Source organism: Vidua chalybeata, chromosome 3, assembly GCF_026979565.1.
Source record: "Vidua chalybeata isolate OUT-0048 chromosome 3, bVidCha1 merged haplotype, whole genome shotgun sequence".
Lineage (NCBI taxonomy): Eukaryota > Metazoa > Chordata > Aves > Passeriformes > Viduidae > Vidua > Vidua chalybeata.
In genome coordinates, this window is record NC_071532.1 from 31012527 (window position 1) to 31036461 (window position 23935).

General features: G+C 46.0%; 1 protein-coding gene across 1 annotated transcript; it reads left to right on the top strand.

The window, feature by feature from the left end:
* The first annotated feature begins 329 nt into the window (after positions 1–329).
* Positions 330–23893, top strand: CAPN2 (calpain 2). The gene is given in 22 exon segments (XM_053939237.1): positions 330–429; positions 432–559; positions 1971–2040; positions 8047–8165; positions 8535–8668; positions 9797–9974; positions 11894–11977; positions 13409–13494; positions 14155–14229; positions 14448–14608; positions 14923–15035; positions 15038–15110; positions 17295–17519; positions 18418–18446; positions 19078–19143; positions 19638–19701; positions 20631–20689; positions 21811–21879; positions 22234–22312; positions 22527–22643; positions 23066–23122; positions 23757–23893. Coding segments are annotated over 22 exon segments (2112 nt in total). The 3' UTR covers positions 23783–23893.
* The last annotated feature ends 42 nt before the right edge of the window (positions 23894–23935 follow it).

Genomic DNA, 23935 nt, shown 5'->3' on the forward strand with positions numbered 1-23935 from the left:
GTTGCTGTTCTATGCGGGTGCCAGCAGCAGCATTTCAGCCATTCTTGGCAGCAACTCACTGCCAAAAGAGACACTCTCTCCTCCCACACCATATGCGTGTGTGTTTCGGGGAAGCTTGGGAGGACCGCACTGTTTGTGGTTTGGGCTGTGCGGGGAGTGCAGGTGGGTCCACACCAGCAGTGGCAAAACACGTGCTGTGGTGACCACCAGCAAATCAAGCCGTAAGTGATCTCTGTTACTTGCGATGTTCAAAGTTGCAACAAGGTGACAACACAGGTACAGACGTGCCGGGGTGTTCTGTGCCGGGCCGGGGCGGGGAGGCGGCGGCGATGGCGGGGATGGCGGGGGCACTGGCGAAGGAGCGGGCGGTGGCGGCGGGCGCTGGGCGGCATGGCCGCGCTGTGCCCTACCGGGAGCAGCGCTTCGGGGCCAGGAGTGCCTGCAGTGGGGGCGGCTCTCCCAGGACCCCTCCTTCCCCGCCGGCCCCACCGCCCTCGGCTGCCGGGAGCTGGGGCCCCGCTCGCACAAGACACAGGGCATCGTCTGGCGTAGACCCATGGTACGGGGACGGGGGCATCCCCGGTAGCATCGTTCCACAGTATCACCCGGCTTCCTCCTTCCCTCACCCCCTACATTTGGGTGGATTGAATCGTGCGGGGGCGGCGGGTCGGGGCGCGGCTGCCGAGCGCGGTGCGAGCCCTCCCCGCGCTGCAGAATCGCGGCGCGCCCGTTTCGTGCAGCTGCGGATGCTCAGGGCACCGGAGGCTCCCCTTTGCCCCGAGGACAGCCTGACAGCGTGACTTGCTCTGCCTGGAAAACAAACAAGTCAGAAAAGTAATTTTCCTCTCCATCCAGAACTCTCCGTGTGGACAAATCGCTTTGGGTAGCGCTTGGGGCTGTCTCTTCCGATAACTCTTTCCTTCAGCAGAGCCATTGAAATACAGATTTTTGGAGTTCACTTGAGTTAACAAAATGAATTAAGCATTTAAATTTGTAGCTTGTAAAATTATGTGTTGAATTTTAACCTTTTACTTAAGAAACCTCTGCCATGGTACAAAGGGCATAGGAAAATGCGAATTTCTGAAGCTTCTTGCATAAAGAAGCAAGAGGGGACCAAGGATGCAAAGAACACAGATAAAGAAGCTCCTCTGTCTCCAAGCCTATCAAGACTGACAGACGTAGACAGACAAGCACCAAAGGACCTAAAGCGCACGCGCAAAGAGGAAAAGTTCAAAAGTTCAATCATGAGGAAGACCACAGTCTTCAGCCTCAGGTCCACCAAGAGACCCCCATATGACCACCATGGCAAACCACACATGCCCAGAAGGGCATAGACCTATTTAGCATGAGAGGCGAGGACAGGTGGGGCCAGGGGTTGAATATGCATGGCAAAGTTGTGCAATGTATTGCATATGGAACATCTTTGGGAATAAAGGTGTGGGACAGACCGAGGCTCGGGGCACAAGTTTTTGGAGAGCTATCTCGCTTGTGCTGGGCACTGACATACATACCCACTTCATAACTACCCCAGGTTTTGGAATCTATTTATTTATTCCACATATTGCTTCACCATGAGTTGACCATTGTGCGGTTTATTCCCGAAGCAGCCCTGCCAGCTGTGGCAGTCATGGGGTCAGGTGGACTCTGGGGTGCCTCCAGGCACTTCTGAAAGACCTTGGTGTAGTCAGTGGTGGGGAGGTAATGGCAGAGCAGTGTGTGCACATGTGTGAAAATGCAGTGCACCTCCTGGCACGTCCCATGAAGTGAGCTGGCTGCACACGAGCTTTGGTGAGCAGCTCCCGTTCTCACTGTGCTTGGTGTGTCTGGTGCCCACACCCACTCCTGCCCTGCTCTGTCTCTGTGGTGTTTATCTGCTGTGGTCAATGGTTTGGTTAATTTGCTGCAAGTGTGCAAGTTGTTCCCTGCCTCACCTGCGGCTACGTGTAATGCAAGGCTTGTTTTGTTCCCAGGAGCTGTGTCCCAACCCCCAGTTCATAGCCGGTGGAACCACTTGCACAGACATCTGCCAAGGGGCCTTAGGTAAGGTGGGGGCGGAAAGCTGAGTTTTCTATGCAGGTGCTGCCCCAGGGCACCATGGTTTATACATGGCTGTAACTCACTCCAATACCTCCTTTTGCATACTACCACCTCCATTCATTTCAAATCAGACCTTCCTCACATTTGCAGGTGGGGACCGTGTGTGTGGTTACTGAGCACATCATTTCTGCATGCACCAAGCAGGGGTGGCACACACTGGTTTCCTGATGGTTTTTCTGATCATGGCCTGTTCCTTTCACATTCAAATCCATGTGCCTGAGAGCAGCCTGAAACATTTCTGCCTTTAACAGTCTGCTTGGAAGAGCACTTGTATGCGTAGCAGGACTTCTCTTTCTCCAGTGGGAGAGAGTTCTGCTGGGCAGAAGGAATCTCCAGAAACCTGGGGAGATGCTGTAGAGAGAAAAGAAGTTGTAAGGGGGATTCCCTGCTGGTCACCAGCTCTCAAGGAAGACAAAACTGGGGTGTTTCAAGAGGGATGGGCCAGCCTGTGAGCCCTCTGCTTTTGCCAAGGCTTCTGTTCAGTTTGTGCAATGGCAACCCCTTGGTGGGGCTCTCCAGGGAAGCTCTGGGAGCTGCAGGGAAGTGCCAGAGGACAGTGGGGAGCAAATGGTTTAGCCTGGCTGTGAGTGCACAGCTATCCCAGTCTAGAAGCCTCTCTCCAGCCTTGCCTGATAGAAGGGGTTTCAGGTGGAGGATGTCTGCAGAGATATGAGGAGAAGAAGTAAAGTGAAAGCAGTAGGCTCCTACTCCACAGCTGTAGTGAGAGGGGTTTGGATTAGACAGATAGTGTGGTTGAGGGAAAGCTCTCGTGTAGGAAACATGACTAATATGAGCTGTGCTCTGCTGCTGCACTTGGCAAAGGAACCAAATTCTGCTTGTTTGCTTTCAGATATTCACCACATTGCATCTTCTTACTTTCTAGTCCCACTGCTGCTATTTGTGGGTTCATGTCCAAAAATGTAACAGGCAGAGAAGCTTATATTTTGTGACTGTGTTTTCATTCAGACTTTTTTAGGTTAGTGCTTTGACAACCAGATGCAATTTGTATAAAAAAAAATCCATGACAGTAAAACTACTTAGATTATGAACTCAGTTCTCCTTGTGCCCCAATATCATCGGAGGTGTGGGTTAGACGCTGTTGTGCCTTGGGTTGTTACCATGTCACCAGCTTCTTTCCTGTGCTCTCTCCATCCAATACCACGTCTCCCACCATGACTGTTTTGGCATGAAGCATGTCCCAGTGCTTAAACACATGTACCAGACATCTGTTATCCCTTTTTATTGTGAAACTGTCTGGTAAGAAGTTCTTCAAATTAAAATTAAAGTTTACTGTAATGCCATTTCAACATCTGGCATTTCTGTAGTTTTCTAGCTAGTTTCTAGAGTCACTTAGTTGCTTTCTGGTTTTCCAGTTTTTCTCTGCAGATGCTGTGGCAGCAAGAGCACAGGAATGAAAGATTTGAAGCTTCATTTTCAAGTTGTGAAATTGCTGTTGCTAACTCTGTTTTTAAATTGATGAAAGCATTTGCTGTCCTAGTGGTCTTTGGACCAGTCAGATGTTCTCATGGAATTGTAGGGTATCACCAGAGGATATGAAGTGACTCACAGCTGGTATTTTTGTACCTCCTGATTATATCTGAATCAGAAGTTGTTGGTGTTGTTTGTATCTCCTCTTTCACTGTCACTAAGTACTGCAATGACTCTCCTGGCTGTCTTCTCATGAACTGGGCAGGATTTTGGTCTTGTGTCACAATTGTTGACTAAAAATTAGATGCTTTTGATCTTATCTCTCTATAGCCACTGAGTTCCTAAGAGCCTGGATGGAATCTCTGCTCTTTCACACAATGGGGCTGGCAGATGCACTGTACAAATGCTTTCTTTTTTTTTTCTTTTTTTCTACTGCCTTATCTGACACCAGCATTTGTATTGATAAATTTGCTTAAGCTTACATTTACTTGAACTTTGTATTTACTTTGAATGTTCATGTCCCATCACATTTTAGGATGCTACAGAGAAGATTTCATTGGAAGATGTCAGGTGCTTTTGTAAACCTGTACTTTTTATTATGCTGCTTCTTTTCTATGGGAAGCTTTTGTAGTCTCATTTATTCCCCAAAAGGCTTGATCAAAAAGCAGCAGACCTGTGCCCATGGGGAGTTTCACTGCTGTTGCTGAACCCTTCAGAACATCTGGGAGTACTGCAGGGAGAGATGGGGCATCCAGAGCACATGGACCCATCACATCTGCATGGCAGCTTCTTGGCAGGGAATGTGTAACCAAACAGCTCAGCTAATGAGCAGGGTTTATTTTAGCTCAGTAGTCTTTGGCCAGGTGCATAAATTTGTTTAATTGCTTTTGACCTGGACTATAAGAAACTGTGATCCCTATACAGCAAAGCTGATCATCAGTGCAGAAAATTTGCAGACACCAAATTCTGCTCCTTGGGATTTGGATTATCTTTTATTCTGGCCTTGTGATGTGGGTTTTTTTTGTTTTGGTTTGGTTTGGTTTTTTGTTTGTTTGTTTGTTTGTTTGTTTTGTTTTGGTCTGTTGTTTTTGGGGTTTTTTTTGTCTTAGGAGAAATTTTGAAGGAGAGTATTTGGAGTTGGTTTTGCAGTATCAGATCTGCAAAGTCAGTGATGGTATTTGGCTCCAAATGGCAGCATATGGGATGTGATGATTCATTACAGCTGAGGGGAGGTTCCAAAGCCAGAGAAGCCTGGTTCACCCTTAACTACCTTTTTTTGGAGTGGATGTCACCATGGCATCACAACACTGGGGTGTAAACAGCACGGGATCTCCCTGCTGCTGTTTGGATGCAGGTGTTTCCTCCTCATGTAACAAATATGTGAAAAAATAACAAATGGAAGAGGTTGAATTTTGAAAATCCGACCCTTGGTTTTCTCATGCTGACAGCCACTCTACTGCCAGTGGGTTGCCACAGCCTCGTTTTTGTAACCAGAAAACGTTCTGGAGCGCTGTGGTATTAATATAAATACATTCAGTAGCTGTTCATATAAGACTGTTTTAAAATAATGATGAGTCTGTGGTTGGCAGAATGTACATTTTTCCTTTTACCCCATACTCTTACATGAGCTGTGCAGTGACCAGAGGAGCTTCCTTTTGCTTACAGCCCTTCAGGCATTTCATGGGTGTGTTTTGTTTGCTTTTTCTTTCCAGAATGGCTAATTTTAAGCCCTTATGGCTATTTATGCTTGCCTTGCAATTACTTTATTTTTTTCCTAATGTTCTTGTTACAGCTGAAGATTAGGTAAATGCAGAGATGGCTTTATGGATATAACAAGTAAAACATTGAAAGCAGGAAAAAGTAAGCATGACAGGACAAAAAACAGCACTTCTTGTTAATATGTGTTATAGATAAACTCACAGCCTGAGAATGTTCCCTTTTCTGATAACCTTGTCCTGCCGACTGTTCATTTACAAAAATTATTTATGATGAATGTAGCCTTGTTAACATTATTTTCAAGCTCTAAGCAACCTGTCTGTCAGCCTCTCCTTGGGCTTTCCTTCCCTATCAAAGGGAAAGCACTGTCAAGAACCTTGCAGAAGCACCAGTTCTGGACATTCAGGCTATTTGGTAAAGACCCTGCTCAAGCTTGCTTAGTGCTAAAATTCCAGGTATAATCATGAGATCTGTTCTCATCTGGAGTCTGAATTATCAGGTGTGCTTTTAGTGATGGCTGTTCACAAAGGCAGAGATTATATCCTGACTGTTGGGCATTTTTAAGTGTGGAAACCAAAGGATGTCTTCCATATATGCTGCAGCTGCCTTTAAACCTCAAGACCTTGCCCAGAGTTGTCAGAGTTAAGATTTGTGTTTGACTCCAAATTCTTGTTAGAAACCAGTATGAAGTTCAACAAAGATTTTACAGCAGGCTGTAATTTCAGTCTGCCTTGATGAGACAGCTAGAAAGTAAAGGAAATTCTTTGTAAATTCTGTTTGTGGGTGTGGAGGTCCTCTGGAGGGTGTTTCTCCTTGAATTTCCATGCTTCTTACCTCCAGGTAAGGACTCAAAGATGTGTTACAGCATTGAGGTGTATGTTCATCATCTTGAGGCCTGATCAGCTTCTTGACCAAGCCTTCCTGAGCTGCTGTGGCCATTTGAATGGTTCATTTGTTCTTCCTGTGCTGCTCCCTGCCTGCCCAGCCCCTGCCCTGGGCATGGAATAGAAATAATACTATTTCTTGGGAAGAATGGTGTGATTCCTGCCCTCTGAGCCAGACTCTTTCCTCCTGGTCCTGTCTTTCCCAGCAAACGCCTTTGCAGTACGTAGTGCTACCTCTGGATGCAGCTCCCAGGGAAGAGGGTCTCAGCTGCTTGAAGGAGGCTGTGAGAGGAGTCACCACTTTGCAGGACAAAGTGGATGTGCTGTGACAGAGTAGGGAGGAGAATTTCATCATTGCTTCATAGTCTGTCACAGGAGAATAGCAAGGTGACTTTCTTGTTTAAAAACTTCTCTGACATGCTGATTTTTCCATTGCAGTACAAGCAGCCAGAGGCAGGGCTGAAGGACAAGTTTTATGTTCGGTTCTTCCCCTCCAGGTTGTGAAGCAGTATAAGCATCTTAGGTTTTGAAATTATTCTGCAATTTCACCTCTTCCACCTTTCCTGAGATGTGAAAAGATGTGTATTTCTCAGAGCTGCTCCTGGGGGTCAGCTGTGCCAAGCAAGGGCAGCCTGGAGGGAGCTGCAGGTTGTCCGTGTTCCTGCTGCAGTTGTCTGAGCAGTGATGGATTTGGGCCTGAGGGTGGACCTCGAGGGCTGCTTTAGAGTTCATTCACCCTGAGACCTTGTCCCATTTGGATCCCAGCTTCTCACCCATAAGCTTTTGAGCCTTTTCCCATGGGAGAGAGGTGGCTGTGCAGGGCCTGCTGCTTTGCTGGCCTCCAGCCTGCTGACAGCTGTGGCAGGTTCACACACTGAAGCTGCAATCCTGCAGGACTCTTCTGTGGGATCTCATGCACAATACCGACTGCCCTCTGTTCACAAAGCAAGGGAACAGCGGATCTGGGGATGCTAACGAGGAGTTTTGTGTCGGGCTGTGGCAGTCAGGGGATCATCTGGCTCTGTAAATCTCTGACTACCTCGCTAATGGGCTGCAGGAGGCCCATGGCTGAGCAGAAAGGTGACTGCTCTGGTAAAGTAAAACTGGGCTCTGAAAAGAATTGCAGAATGTAGAGATGTAATGTTTGTAGAGCTGAGGTCTCTTCCTCTCTCTGTGTGGCAAGAGATGGTGTGGAAAAACACTGTCCAGGCAGCCTGTGGTGTGCAGGGATAGTGTGTGTTGGCTCCATCCCAGGCAGGATGAGGAGGTGTGTGGAACTGGGAAACAGTGGCTGCCCTCAGGCCTTTCCTGGCTCTCCAGTGACTGCTGGAGATCAGACATGGGACTAAAGAGAGAGGCCTCGAGCAAGAGCCTCCAGAGATGTGTAAGGTGAAAGGAGCTCCTGTTTGCAGGGAGGCTGGCAAGAGACCTTAAAGGGAACTTGCCTGCAGGACAGGTCTCTGGATAGCAAGGAACATGTTTATTAAACATGGAGAAGGGAAAAGAATGCAGCCTATGCCTGAGAAAACACCTTTGAGGAGAAATTGCACCCCTAAGTACCTGTGTGTGCCCACAGGCTTTTTGCCTTTTCTCTGTGCTTCTTCCTCTCATACAGGCACTCAACTGAATATTAGACTTTTCTTTCAAACAGTGCCAGAATGGGTGATCACTGTGGCGGTAGGTCAGAAAAGGCCTGCTTTGACTTTTTTTATGACTTTGGTCTTGAGGAAACACTTGTCTGGATCTGGAGGGTATTTGATCTGTCTCAGAGACAAAGTGATGGGAGGGATCATCCTATCCCAGTTGGGGGAATTCTTGGTTATAATGCACAAGCCTGATGCACTGCAAAAACTGAAGTTTGAATAATGAATGCTGTCTGGTTTTTTTTTTTTTTTTTTTTTTTTTCCTTTTCTTTTTACAGGGGACTGCTGGCTCTTGGCAGCCATTGCTTCTCTCACCCTGAACAAAGAAATTCTGGCCCGTGTTGTTCCCAAAGACCAGAGCTTCCAGGATAAATCTGCAGGAATTTTCCACTTCCAGGTATGTGGAAAACAGCCTTTTCCCCTTAGTGCTATTGGGCAGGAGCCAGTGTGGCTGTCTATGTATGTGTGATGTTTCCTGGCATGGCTTTGTAGGATGCCAAAGAGCCAGGCAGAAAAAAGGAGACATCTAAGAAGGGTGGTGGAAGGAACAAGGCCATTAATCAAAGACCTGGGAGCAGGGGCTGCCATTGTGGTCCTTCCTCCCTGAGCAGAGCCAGCTGAGTATGTGCATCCCTGAACAGGGTGGGTGAAGCTGGCTGGGACACCTGGATCATTTTTTCCTGGGGAAATTGACGTTCAAAGATAAACGTGCTGGTGATGGGAGCGCACGGGGTGGTGATGGATGTTTGTGCTCTCTTTCCCTCAGTTCTGGCAGTATGGGGAGGTGGTGAACATCGTGGTGGACGACAGACTGCCCAGCAAGAACGAGGAGCTGCTCTTTGTGCACTCAGCAGAGGGCAGAAAGTTCTGGAGTGTGCTGCTGGAGAAGGCTTATGCCAAGTGAGTTTGGGCCAGGCTTCCCTCCCCTCCCCTCACATCCCTGCTTCCCCAGAGCATCCCCAACTGCATGGATACTGTGCCTTCAGAGTGTCAGTCTGCTTATTAGCCTTTGCAGCTTCTGGGGTACCCCACAATGGCTCCTTTGGTACAGCTTTGTTGACAGATGCCTAAGACAAGGAGCCAAAAGCATTGGATTTGTTACTAGCCAAGAAACGTAGCTCTTGCATCTTGTGGCAAGGCTGTTCCTGGAGCAGCCTTCTGTCACCAGGGCCTGGGAAGCTCCATTTCATGTGCTCTATGCACCTCTGAGGGCTTGGCAGGTGCCAGTGCTTCAGTGTGCAAAGCACGTCGGTCCATGTGCCCAGGTCTGTGTTCAATGCTCATATCTGAATCTCCATTTTTGGGTTGGCCAGAGAGGAATTCTATCCTTTAACTCTACTATTTTGAATTGACTTAAGAAATTTAGATCAGCTGAAAATTAGACCCATAAAGGGATTTAAAGACTGCGGAACTAGAGAGGCAAATTGTTTGGTCTTAATTTTTTTTAATATATATTATTTTTTCTGCAGACAGTGTTCATGATTCCTGTCATTGATATGACTGAACCTACAGGGTGTATGCATGATTGCATAATATTTTATGCTGGGCTTTCCAAGTACAGAGGTCTAAGAAGCAAAGCTGACTGGAGGGACATGTTTGTAGCTGCTGCAGTGCTCCTGAAAGCAGAAACGCTGTGACAGCTGCCACATTGAGGGCCTCTCCTGAAGGAAGAGGAGAACATGGAGTCTGATGGTTGTGTGTGTGTGTGAGAAGAGAACAGGGAGTCTGATGGTTGTGTGTGTGTGTGAGAAGAGAACAGGGAGTCTGATGGTTGTGTGTGTGTGTGAGAAGAGAACAGGGAGTCTGATGGTTGTGTGTGTGTGTGAGAAGAGAACAGGGAACCTGATGACTTTGTGTGTTTGTGAGAAGAGAACAAGGAGCCTGATGATTGTGTGTGTGAGAAGAGAACAGGGAGTCTGATGATTGTGTGTGTGTGAGAAGAGAACAGGGAGGCTGATGGTTGTGTGTGTGTGTGTGTGAGTAGAGAACGGGGAGCCTGTTGGTTGTGCCTGTCCCCAATTCGTGCAGGCTGAATGGCTCATATGAGTCCCTCTCTGGTGACACCACCACCGAAGGCTTTGAGGATTTCACTGGTGAGGCTCATACCATTGCGGAATGGTATGAGCTGCAGAAGCCACCCCTCAACCTCTTCAAGATCATTCAGAAGGCACTCCAGAAAGGCTCTCTCCTTGGCTGCTCCATTGATGTGAGTTAGCAGGTTTATTTCTGGATTCTTGCTGTGCACACAGGCTGGGGTGGACCTGTGCTGCACCTGCAGGAGCTGCACACAGCACGCCAGTCCCCTCTGCCTATGGTTCCCTGCTCTACCTTGTGCCTGAAGAATTTGACCCAGGCATGTCCTCTCCATGGGGGTTAGGCTGAAACTAAACTTCATTAGCTCATGTTAAGAAGCTCATTCCCTCCCTTGTGCTTCTTCCGTGAGACCTTCTGCTCTTTAGAAGGTTGATGGTAATGAATCACACAGGGAACTTGTTAGGGGTCCTGATGGACAGCTGTGTTCCTAAGACAGCCTTGTCTTGGCAGCAGGATGGCACAGGCTGAGAGGGATTGGACAAAGAGCTGCTGCTAATGGCTCCTGCAGTCTGGTGCTCGGAGGTGACAATGTCCATCCTCGCTGCAGCCTTTTTGTTGCACAAGTTGTACCTAAAATGTTCCCAAAAAATCTGGGCTCTGTTCTTGAAGCAGAGAGGCTTGGACTGTTGCCAGACCTTTAAAACGTTTTATGGGAAAGACACATTGTCAGAAGCTGGACCCACATGGGAAAGAAAAGAGGAGCTTTGGCCCTGCCTTCAAGGATTCAGCATTGCTTTTAGCCTTACTGAAATGAGTCGAAGTATTGTTATTGTGGTAATCACCCTCCTCTCAAATGAGATTGCATCTCAGTTATGTCTAAAGGGAAGGTAAATTGTTTACAAAAACTCCATTCATCATATAAATGTAAATGTTTCCTCCCATTTTTCAAGTTAAATCAGAGTCCCAGGAGAGGGAAGCTTCACAGCAGGAAAAGTGCTTGGTTAATGTCAATTTGACTTCATGGTATTTTCAAGGCCTGTTTTACTCGTTTGCATTTAGATAAGAATCTGACATCTGGATTTTTGCCCCAGACTTATACAAATCCCTTGGGTGGGTGGGGGGGAAGAGCAAATATATTATGTTTTTGATAAGTGCTGGCCCTTTCTGTAGTGTAAATTAACCGTTGCTGAGTTTATCCTTTGAACAACAACAAAAAAAAAAACTTGTAAAATGTTTCCTTCTGTTCTGTAAGAGAAATAAGGACACAGAGATTAAGCATTAAATGGAGAGTGTGCTGTGGGGCAGTAATAGGCCATGAATTGACAGCAGGAATCCTGTCTGTTCCATCCAATCCTCTGTTTGTTTAACCTTCAAATATGCTTGTTTAGAAGTCACACACATCTGAAATGGTCGAAAGACAATGACAGCCACATGTTTCATAGGTGGTTAAACATTCACTGTCTGGCAAGAAGTGACTTTTCTCTGCAGTGTTTGAAGGCCAGACTGCCCAAGCAGTGGCTGTGAAAAATTGAGGGGGATGTGCCTTCAGGTACGAATGGCATCCAAAATCCAGCCTCTTCCCTTGCTGCCCTGCAGGGCAGATCCTAGGGAAGCAGGGCTGGGGGAAGGGAGGGGAACCTCCCACCTTGCTTTGGAGCTGCAGGGGGTGTTTTGACGTTGAAGTTTGTGGAGCTGGGTGTGATCCCAGTGGAGCCTCAGGCCAGTCACTCCCTGTTTTTCTCCTGGTCCCTTGAGAACGTGGAGTTTCTCCTGTGCTTCCCCTTTGGAGATGCACAAGAGTGGCTGCACCACACCGAGTGTTTTGGAGCCAGGAGGGAACTTTGCTGCAGTGCCAGGCTTCTGGCATGCACCTCATGCCACAAACATGGCAAACTCCCTGGGGTTCCAGCACCACCACATGTGCTGCTGTCCCCTCTCCCTGCTCTGCCACACTTGTTGCTTCTGTGCAGCAGCTAAACCACTCCTGCATCCTCCCACTGACATAAAAGATCTGTTGGAGCAGGAAGCTTTGTTCTGTTGGATGCCCTGCCCATGGGAAGCCGCAATCACTGGTGTCCTTTGCCCTTCCAGATTACCAGCGCTGCAGAAACAGAAGCAGTCACTTCCCAGAAGCTGGTGAAGGGACACACGTACTCGGTCACCGGGGCAGAGGAGGTAGGTGTGCCACCCCAAGGTGCAGCAGGTTTTGAGTGTGGCAACCACAAGCCCATCTTCAACACTGCAAATTCTTAAGTGTCACCCATTTTGCTGAATTGGGTTTTGAGTCTCTTCCTTCTGAAGGAGTGCTTAATTAGTTGGTATGTTTTGGATAAACACAGATTTGCCTTCTTGGGTGTTTGACCAAAAAAACCCCTCTTATTCCAAAAGCGTGGCTCTTTCCCATGGAGCAGGGTGGTGGACAGCTCTTGTGCAGAAGGCATGCTACCCTCTGCTGGTGACCAAGCCCTTCAAATGCACTTCTGTACAGCAGGCCACACTTTTTACCTTACAAGCACAGCAAGAAGTGTCCTGAGGCACAAAAAAAACAAAAAAAAAAAAAAAAAAAAAAAAAAAAAAACAAACAAACAAACAACAAAAAAAAAACCAACCAAAAAAAACAACCCAAAAACAAACAAAGAAACAAAAAAAAAAAAAAAAAAAAAAAAAAACACCAACCCCCATGTCTTATTGTCCCTGAAGTGCCTGCTGAACAGCACCTTTCAGCTGGGCTTGGTGTTCAAACACAAGGGGGCTGCCCAAGAGCGGGTGACTGGGTGACTGCAAGACAAAACAAAGGAAGCAGATCATGGCATCCTTCCATGTGTGCAGTGGATTTTTGGTTAGTTCACTGGTAATGGTTTCTGAAATAATTTTTGAAAGTTCGGGGTGAGGTGTAGAGAGTTGCTGACATGCCGTGCTAGTTTGTGGGTGTGCATTGGTCTTTTTCTCACAGCAAAAGCAGGGAAGAGGGAGTTTGTTCACCTTAATTCACAAGTAGGCATGATTTAGCCAGGCTGTTCCTTTGGAGATCTGTGCAGACTCAGTAAGGATGGTTCAACTGGGGTGTCATCTCTGGACTGTAGAGACCAGCAGATGACAAGAGGAGGGGCTGAGGCTGCTGCTCTGTGGGGCATTGGTGAGGTCAGAGGGGTTGTGGCCAGTCTGAGTGTCCTGGCTGTTGTAACAGGCTCCTCTTATATATAAGCAGGGAGGTAAAAAGGCATTTGAATGTGAAGAGACAATTTATACCTAAGTGATGGCTTTGAGAAATATCTCCATACCTGCGTTTGGGCTTTTGTGTAGCAGTTCTACATTCCCTTTGCTTGTAATCCTATCAAAGGTGATTTTTTTAGCAGCACAAATCAGACATTTTGGTTTTCACAAGCTTTGGTTTGTGCATGCTGTAAAACTTCTTTGGACAAGCCTGGCTGTGTGAAGCTCACTCAGAATCAGTCAGACTTTTGTCTTTTGGACCAGATGTGTGCATGTTGTCATGCCTAGCACCGAGATACTTGCTCTGTTACATTTTTAATCACTGTAGAGGATGATGGAGGGAGTGTGGTGCTGAGTCCCTGGTGACTCTCCATACACTTCTGATCCCATCAGGTGAACTTCTGAGGAACAGTGCAGAAGCTGATCAGAATCCGAAATCCCTGGGGAGAAGTGGAGTGGACTGGGAAATAGAATGACAAGTGAGTCAATGGCTTCCTTGTTGCCAGTAGCCCTTTACTGCAGGGGTGTGGTCGTATTTCTGGCTTTTCTGTCGTCTTCTGTTCCCTACGTGAAACTCCTCTGTAAGTCCTGTCTGGATGTGGTGTTCACATGGAACTGTTTCAGAGAGAAGCATCCCCTCACTGTCATCTCCCTGGTAGCCATCACAGTATGTAATGCCTTTCATGCAAATTCCAGCCTTTGTGTAAGATGCAGTGATTTGGTTGGTGAATCCTAGAAAGCTCCCTGTAGTTTCTGCTTATTTAACAGCATGGATTCAGTGGTAAGCTTCTGAAAACTCACTTTCTAAAAGGATTTTTAAAATCCATTTCTGCTATTAGCCATGAAAGCTGGAGTTTACTCACTTCTGCGGCTGGGCAGTTTTTATTCTGATTCTTCCTCTTTCTGCCTCAGTCCAGACATTGCACTTTCTAAAAATAACACTTTGTTTCTCATCCTTACCTTGGATATTTGAGAAGTGAGGTATTTTATGTGCCAGGTGCACCTATTTTTAATTCTGCAGTGGTTTGAGAATTCTGGAACTAACTAATTCTAACTAAAAGATAGATCTTGTGCCAGAACAGTCACATTAAGGTTTTACCTTTCCCATGGGCTGTAGTTAATGTGGGGTTCTCTTCCAGGTGCCCAAACCAGAGTGGTGTTGACCCTGAGGTGTGGGAGCGACTGACCAGGAGACACCAAGATGGGGAATTTTGGTGAGTGTCACTGGGTTCCCATTCCAGCAGAAGGGAATGTCAGCTGCTCTGCTTTTATTCATGCAAAGTAACCTCTCCCAGTTTGCTCTCCAAGATGAGTGTGCAAATTCACCCCAAACCCTAGTGCTAAATCATAGTGACAGGGCAGGAGGATGGACAAGGTGGTGGTATGGAAAACCCTTCTGAGGAGAAGTTGCCAGTGGCATTGCCTCCCGCAGGATGGCGTTCAATGACTTCCTGAGGCATTACTCCTGCCTGGAGATCTGCAACCTGACTCCAAACACCCTGGCAAGTGACAGGTACAAAAAGTGCAGCCTGCGGAAGCTGGATGACAACTGGAGGCAAGGAGCCACCGCAGGGGGCTGTAGGAACTACCCAAATAAGAAAAACTGGGGAAACCTTTTACTTGTCCACTTTTACTTTCTCTGGAAGCTTCCAGGAGATGTTTTGGGATGGCTTATGGGATATCTAGGACTAATCTCCAAAAAGTGTGGATGTCTGGGAAATGTGGCTCCCTGATGAGGGTCCTTTGTGGTTGTAAAGGCTGGGGTGGGCAGGGCAGTGCATTGGTTTTCTATTCTCACAGCTGATTTTGGCAGTCAGAGCCACATCTGTCATATCTGACACGTTTAAATATCATCACAGTCGCTATCAAAGAAGACTCTGAGTAGTGTGCTTAAATCCACTTCCCAGACACATTCTGGATGAATCCTCAGTATTTAATCAAGCTGGAGGAGGAAGATGAGGACCTCGATGATCCTGAGGGGGGCTGCACTTTCCTCATTGGGCTGATGCAGAAGCACAGACTGATCGGAAGCAGAGGAAGATGGGAGAGGACATACACACCGTCAGCTTTGCGATTTATGAGGCAAGGAAGGCTGACAGGAATGAGGGAGGAAAAGGGAAAATCATTCCCCCTATAAATGGGAGAGTGCAGTTCCCGTGCTGGGCTTTCCTTCAAAACTCAGATGGGTTGAGTTGGACAGCAGCTGCAGCAAGGAAGGTGTACAGAAACAAAAAGCTGTATCATAGGCTTGCTTAGCCCCTGTCCCATTTCCTGATGATGGAGAGGTCAGAGGGGCAGGAGTGTGAAAGAGGAGATGGGGAAAAATAGTAGAGAAATTGAGCCTACTATTATTGAGCCAATAAAAAGTCATGGTGGGCTGCAGGGAGGACATTCAGCAGGAAGCCACAACCAGCCTGGCTGTGGCTGTGGCTGTGGCCACACTGCCCCAGGTAAACCTCACCTGCCTCAGGGATGGAGCTGGGAGCTGAGCCAGCAGTTGACCTTGGGTGATGTGAGCTCAACACCCACCTTCTTCTCAAGCCAAGTCTTTTTTCCTTTTATTTTATTTTGTTTTGTTTTATGGTTTTTTTTTTCCCAAGAATGTGCATGTCCTTGCTAAGTATTGGTGAAAAGAAGATGGAGATGCCATTCACCATTCAACAAGCAAATAACTCTGTCCTTTTCTCCCTGCAGGTGCCCCCAGAGGTGTGTGACATGGGTTGGTGGTCGAGGTGCAGAGCTGGGGCTCAGTGGCTGGTGGGAAGAAGAGGTTCAGAGGATCCTACTTCATTGCAGGACAACATGACTGCATGGAGTCTAGAGTAGAGGCCATTTATTCTGGAAGGGGCCTTGAGCCCATGTTGCATTTTTAGAGTATCCTGGATTGGGATAAGAGTGTTGAGTGCTGCAAAAATTCCCCAAAGCAACTCTTCTGTGGCTCTTCTCCCAGCCCAGCCCCACACTTGCTCCCCCAGAGCACAGCTGCTTTTTCCAGGCTTGCACAGAGTTCATGTTTGACTCATTAATGATATTCCATTCCAGGTGTTTATATTCATTTCCCTAAGCACCACCTCTTTTGGTTTCTCTCTATTTCTATTTCTATTTCTATTTCTATTTCTATTTCTATTTCTATTTCTATTTCTATTATTTCCACCTGCAGGCAGCTAATAGTACACCCTGGGGGTCACAGAGGGGTGGCAATGCAGCGATGCCTCTGAGCTGTTGCTCCTCAGAGGAAGGACTGAAGCTCAGCAAAACCCACGGGTAACCCCATTACTGGATTTGCTGTCCCTGTGAGGGTCTGTGCAAAGCAGCTGGGACATCCTGTGGCTCCCAAGGCTGTGCCCAAACCGGTGATTTTTATGTAAGGGATGGTTTCATCAGGAAAATAAATTATGCTACTGGTTAATTAAATTTCTAATGTACTTTTTTTAATGCCTTAGCAGTACTCTCTCACCCACGCTAGTGGTCCAAATATTTCATTTCCATAAGAAAACTGATTCTATCTACAGTCCCATGACCCTTCTTTCCCCCAGAAGATGGAATTTTAAGTCCCACTATGCAGCAGGTCTGACAGGTTTTTACAATTCTTTCTTCATTCTTAAAAATCTGGGAGGACAGGAAGGAGGAGGTTTCTGAAAGATGCACATTCCTGAAGCTGATTTATAGAGCTGAAGCAGCCCATCTGTAAGACTCTGCAAAAATAGTTCATTCTGGAAGATCACAGAATTATAGAATGGTTTGGTTGGAAGAGACCTTAAAGATCACCCAGTTCCAACCCCCTGCCATGGGCAGGGACACCTTTCACTAGATGTTTCACTCCAAATATTATTTTATTGTTTTGTTTTGTTTTATTCTTGGAGCCCTCCATGAGTGGGCTCTGCTCTGAAGCAGCCTGACCTTGGAGGCAGAGCTGAGCTGCAGGTGGCACCAGCTCTGGGGGGCAGAGGGACATGGCTCATGTGCCATCTCAATTTAAAGAAAGCTGATTGGTGGAAGAATTTGCCCAATGTCTTCAGCCACCCATCATCATCTGCAAAACAAAAGCATGACCTGAATGATTTATTGCAATGATCTGCAAAATACATTTGCAGCCACAGCTCAGGACTCCCACCCCCTTTCTCTTCTTTTTCAGTTCTGTCAAACTGACATATTTTTTTCTTTTATTTTCTTTTTCCCAGACATAGCTAACTGCCATATCTATGATATTTTATATTTGTAAACGTGAACACATGCAGACTGCAGTGGGTTTTCTCCCCTTTCTTTGCTTTTCCTATGTTTTCTGGCCAGACAAATATTCATCTGAGCAAAAACTTCTTCCTGACCAACAAAGCCCAGGAAAAATGCAACACCTTCATCAGCCTCCGGGAGGTGCTGAACCGGTTCGAGCTCCCTGCAGGAGAATAGATCATCGTGCCCTCCACCTTTGAACCCAACAAGAATGGGGACTTCTGCCTCAGAGTCTTCTCTGAAAAAAATGCCAACTCCACATAGGTAGCTTTTGGTGACCATATTACAGCAGTTGGCACATGGGGGAGATTATTATTATTATTGTTATTTTTATTGCTTCTGTTATCCCAATTACTATTTAATTAGAATTAAAAAGCTAAAGCCTGAGGAAGGGGTGTGAGGTCTTTTTTATTGAGTTGCCTTGATTCAAAGCAAGCAGAAACCTTTCTCTATACTTTAAGATTTTGCTGCATATTCCTGCAGCAGTGGGAAACCCAGGATGTTTGTGGTGTGAGGACACATTCAGCTTTTGATGGGCCCTTAGGAGTGCTTGGGCACCATCTGTAGGTCTGGTACTCCCTCAGCACCTGGGGGACAGCATGAGGCACATCAGAATTACTTTAGGGATCTCACTTTTTTGCTGTTTTAAAGAAGAAATGACTAGAAAAAGTTTGATTTGTGCCCAAATCAAACTGATTTTTGTAGCAACCTCGTAAACTCTTGGGAAATGCAAAATGGCATTGAGTGAATATATCATGACACTTAGCATCCACAGGCCTCTGGAAGAATTACCCTTATAGTGAAAATGGACACTTTCCCTCTTTGGAGATACTGGTGCAAATAGTACCATGGAAAGAAACTAAGAGTTCCTATGCTAAGTAGGCAAAAAAAGACCCAAAGAGTTTTGTGAGCCCCAAAATCCTGTCTGTGGCTCTGCAGAACATTGCACAATTTATACTGTCTTTTCAAACTCTTGTTGCCATAGCTGGCAAAACACAGCTTTCACTGTGCTATGCTGTGTCCATAACTGATTAATCCAGTAATATTTGCATGCTCATTATTTTTTCCATATTTTAAAGAATCTCTCTTTAACTGAAGCTTGAAGGAAAAGCATCATAAACATTACTTGTTTTGATTTTAATATTGATTTCTTTCTCTTTCTAGGGTGATAGATTATGAAATTGAAGGCAATTATGATGAGGTACACCAAATTAAATGTTTTTAAATTGAGATAATTTTGTTGTAAGGGAGGGTTGGAGTGCCTTTTCCCTGTGCAGGGTGATGTTTTCTATAGGTTTTATCAAGAAATGTTGTCCCACTTTGGGAAAATGGGAAAAGGTCTTTCAATATCCATTGCTGGGTGTCAAGCAAATCGAAATATCATCAGGAATGTAATGGAAACAAGTGTTGTCCTTTATCTAGAACTTGGACTTCCCAGGCAGAGGTACACTTCAAGAGTTAACTGGAGCCACAGGATATTCCCTTTGTTCTCCAGGAATCCAGGAGTGCAGTTTCAGCAGCAGGGCTGTTCCTGCATGTAATGCTGTTTCCAGGAGTAAATAGTGGCTCACCATATGTTTAGTCTTGCTGGAGCTGGGGATGCTTTACCTGCTAATGCAGCTACCCCATGTGTAGTGGGTGTTTTTTTCCAGTATTTACAATGCCAATATTTTGAGGTGCCCTGAAAATAAAACTGAATAAAATCATAGTAAAAACCACTTTGTACCTTCAACCTTGCCATTTGAATTTCTTACTAAGGGCAAGGAAATTGATTAAGTCTTTCTCAGACAGAAACTTTCCCCCTTTTGACATTCTCTGTTTCTGTCTTTTAGACTGAGATCAGTGAAGATGACATTGAACCCAGCTTTAAAAAGCTTTTGGGGCAGCTAGCAGGAAACGTGAGTGTTTTTCTGGTAATATCTTATTGGCATCGTGGTGAGTAAGAGAGAAGCCTCCCCCAGGACAGAGTTTAGTTCTTGTGCAGAGTCAGCTCTCAAGTGTGAGCACAGCTGTGCATCCCAGAAGCTGTGCAGTCACCCAGCTGCTTCCACAGTGGATTTGGGAGCGCTCCTGGTGAACAATCTCTGCTCCTTTTGAACTGTGGGCTCGGCTTTTATCTCTGCAGGGCCTGAATTCTGTCCTTGGGCAGAGCATATGGCTGGGCTGGGCTTCTCCCCAGGCTGCTCTTGCCTTGGGCACACCTTGCTGCTGGTGCTAATCTCTGGGAATTGGTGGTGCTCCTGGGAGGTGGGGAGAGTTTCCCACTTGTTTCCATTCAAGGGAACTGAACTCGAAGGGGTGTTAGAAATTGGCCAACTTGCCCAAAGGAATCAGAGGCTGCAGATGGTGTCTGCAGGTCATGGTGGAAAATTTGTTTTCCTCTTTTCCACAGGATGCAGAGATCTCTGCCTTCGAACTACGCAGCATCCTGAATAAAATCCTGGCTAAACATGAGTGCCTTCCTCCACCAGCAGCTTCAGATGGCCACCAGCAGGTTTCCACCATGGCCATGGGAGCACAGAGGCCACCACTGACCTGGGCAGGGTCAGAGCCTGGGCTCTGCCCCAGACCTGCTGCTTGGTTCTCCATATGGCCATGACCACATGCTCTCTCTGCTGCTTCAGGGGGCTGCAGAAACGCTGGGGCCGTGCCAGCCCAGAAGGTGTTTCACAGGATGTGTGCTTTGGCAGGGTACAGATGGGTGTCTTTTATCCCAGCATCTGCCACTGGGAATTGGCTGCTGGGAAGATGGATGGATTTGAATAATCCTTGATAATAATCAAGAGAGATATTGCTGCTGTTTTAGTATTGAACCACCCAGGAGTGATTCAAGCAATAGCCCAGCCAATGGTCTGTCATATCCCTAAGGAGGAGGAGAAACTTTGAAACTCTGGGCTTCTTTTTCTCAAGAAACAAGTGCTTGGAGAAATAATTGTCTCTTTAATTTCCAAAGTGAAATCTTATCAGATGGTCAGGACTGTGGTGTATGTCTGTGTGCAGCAGCCAGTAATCAGCAATGGGCTGTTGCTGGCTACCAAGCTTGGCTTCATGTTCAGCCTTTCATGAAGCCACCTCCTGCTGACCTCCATAAGCTGGAAATCCACGTTGTCCACAGAAGCCCACTTTGCAGGCAGACAGTAAGAGCAGGGAAGCTTTTGTCTCTGTCTCTTGCTCCTGCAGCACACCTACAAACCAGACTACTCAGGCTGTTTGCTTGGGAACACATCCCAGCTTACTTGCACCCAAAGCCTCTTTGTCAGCGGAAAGAATGGCACCGTTGGAAGCAAATAAAAGCTGGTTGGAGAGCTCATGAGCTATTTAGGAGGATGCTGTGGTACAGCATTCAGTGATAATCCTGTCTTTTGCTCTTTCTTTACAGGCCAAGGTATTAAATCTGATGGCTTTAGTATTGAGACATGCAAAACAATGGTTGACCTGTTAGATGTGTCCTTTAAAGCTCTTCCTAGATGATATTCCCCTTCCTGTGCTGAAGCAGGCCAGCTGCCTTTGCTCCCTGGTGGGTCCGTCCTGGTGTACTAATGGCTCCTGAGGTGGAGAAGCTGGCTTTACCCTGATTCCCCTGAGAAAGTCACTCCCTCGTTATTGTTGTTCACACGTGTGTTATCCCAGGCAATGTGAAAATCCATCATCAAACAAAGCCTTCCCAGCTGCTGGGTGTTCTGGTCTAGCTGGGGACAAAGTGATGTTTGTGCTGGGAAAAGGCTCTCAGCATGGTGAGGATAGCCTTGGCTGTAGGGTTGTTTCACCTCTGTTATCTGGCTGGAGTTGGTAAGAGCATCACAAAGCCATAGGGGGACTTAGCAAATGGAAAATGAGGGACACAAATGCAGTGTTCTGTTTTGACATGCCATACAGGAAGCAGAGAGTATGCAAGGTTTTAGGAGCTTTTGCTCCTAAGATACAGGCAAAAGTGTAGGATGAAGGATCAGGTCTAAGAATAGTTGAGTTCAGCTTCTCTGTGCAGTGGGAGTTGAATTGCAGAGTTGGAAAAAGGGAAAATTACCAACACAAGGTGATACTTTTCTATAATTTGGTGTAAAATACATACAGCAGTCCACAGGCACTCCTTGGCAGATACTGGGTGCAGTGCCACGACCAGGTTCTTTTGTTAGCTGTTTGCTCAAGAGCTGAAGGTTTCCAAATAGCAGGCTTGGCTGTGGCTTTTCCTGTTTATAATCCAGTCCCAGGACTTGTGCTCCAGTAACTGCAGGTGTTGAACCCACTGCAGAACAAAATGGAATCATCCTGGCTCATTTATACTTGTAGTGGAAAGACAGAGACCTGCAGGTGGGGGTGCAGAAAGAGCTTGTGAACTGGTCATGATTTAAATTAATGACCTTAATGATTTAGAAAGAAATCTTGGACAACAATTGTGTATTCAGCAAGATGAGTCCTGGAGAGAGGAGGAGTCCTTCAGAGAGGACTTGACTCCCTCTTCAGTTTGCAATTTCTTTTAAGTCAAACTGCCCATGCAAATAAACCCAGCAGAGGGAGAGGAAACCCCTTTTTCTTCCCTCTGAAGAAATGTCCTTAACTCAGAGAAGAATGATGGGAGTGGCAAACTGGGACTGAAGGAGTTCCACTCCCTCTGGACAAAGACTCAGAAATACCAGGTAAGACACAACCCCTTTGGGAGAACAATCACACGTAGAAGTGGCTGTAGACTGATTTGTGCCATACAATGTGCACAGTCATCTTTCCCAAAGCAGGGACTGTGTGTCTGTAGTCCCCCAGGTTTTGTCTTTATCTGCTCTGAGTACTGCATTTAAAAAATTTACTTTTTAAAGCCACTTTTAGAAGAAATGGATGTAAGTACCATCCAGGTACTTACAAGTACCTTCAGATCAATGTTACGAAGTTATTTAAGTAACATGCAGGCTGCATTTCAAAATGTTTCACTTCTGCCAGAAGCCAAACCATGCTCTGCATCATTGTCGAGGCTTCACTTTGGGTTTTGTGTTTTGCAGAAAATTTACAGAGAAATTTATGTGGATCAATCGGGTACCATGAACTCGTATGAGATGAGGAGGGCACTGGAAACAGCAGGTATTTATATTGATCTGTCTCTTCATAGGATTCCATCAGTTTCAAGCAGGGTTGAGAGATGCTCAGAGCCATACAGTCCCATCTTGACTTACTGAATTTTGGGCACTCCGGAGCCTTCCCCTCCTGCCACCGCACAAGATCAAGCATTTAATTTTGTACCCATGTTTACTCTTTGGAAATAGAGTCTTTTGAGTCCTTGGCATTGTGTTTTCAGTGTTCAAACTGAACTGCCATTTACATCAGGTCATCGTGGCTCATTGTGCTGATGAGGATCTCATCATTGACTTTGACAACTTTGTGCGCTGTTTGATTCGGCTCGAAACCTTGTTCAGTGAGTACACGCTTAGTAACCAGACAGGGTCTGCTGCCTTGTGATTCCAGCAGGATAACTGTCCAGGCAGAACTGTCCAGAAGCCCAGGATAAGGTACTCTGACAAATATAAACCTGAGATATTAATCTGGCTCCTCCTAGATCCAGGTATCAGTCTTTTAGGCCAGGCTGCTGAACCACAGCCAGTCTTCCCTGCAAAAAACTCTATGTTGATTAAAAAATACTAGGCAACAATTAAAAATGTTCAGTCTTGCTCCTGCACAATGACTTTGGAGTGGCCCTTTCTGATTTGGGGTGTAGGCCATTGTCAAATTTTAGATTCTGGGACTAAATTCCTTATTGATCCTGAAGCACAAGGAAAGGGAAGACTTCCAAATTAGTTCCTGTATTTACCCTTATCTGTCATCTCTCTCCAACCACAGAAATGTTTAGAAAATTGGATACAGAAAAAAGTGGGACAATAGAATTGAACGTTGTGAATGTAAGTTCATTTAGCTCTAAAACATTTGTTTTCATTTTGGGGAGAAAAATGGGGGGGGGGGGTGGGGGGGAATGTAGAGTCTGTTCTGCTCCATTCTGACTGAGGATGGCTTGTTTTAAGTACTCACATTGCTGCTGGATTTATCTACCTTGTATTTATAAGTAGCCTTAGAAAGGTCACCTTTTAAAAATATACCTACATCACAACATACTCCCTAACAGACACAGTTACTTGCATCAGAAGCCACTTTTGGTAAAAGCAGTAATTTTGGCTTCTTTCCTGCTTTTTCTATCAACAGAGCAAAATGTAGGTGCAGTTGTGCAGGCAAGACTGATGGTCTTGCTCATGTCTGCTTCTTTCTGCCCCATGTGTGCCCTTTAGAAAGGACTAAGTTTGGAGAAAAGTACCCTCCTACATGTGTTTGACTTCCTTGTTACCTGAACATAACTTATTTCTGAACCTAAGAATCCCAAACCTCTGATTTAAATGAGATATAAATTTAAATCACTCAGGAAAGATCCTAAAATTATTTCTGTAACAACAGGCTGACTATATGCTAGAAATGCAGCTGTGCAAGCTTGCTACAGGTCTTTTTACTAAATATAACCTTGTTTTCCGCTCTCTCTTGCTACACTGGCTGTGTTTTACTGTCATTTGAGCCACTGGCATCAGCCTGAGACCTCAACAAGAGCATGATCAGGTGAAGATAATCAAGCTACATACAAGTAATATCCAAACATGAATGTGCCTTAACTTACACAAAGCAAGCAGATTTTGCAAGCAATTGCAAGAAGAAAAGCATTCTACTTCC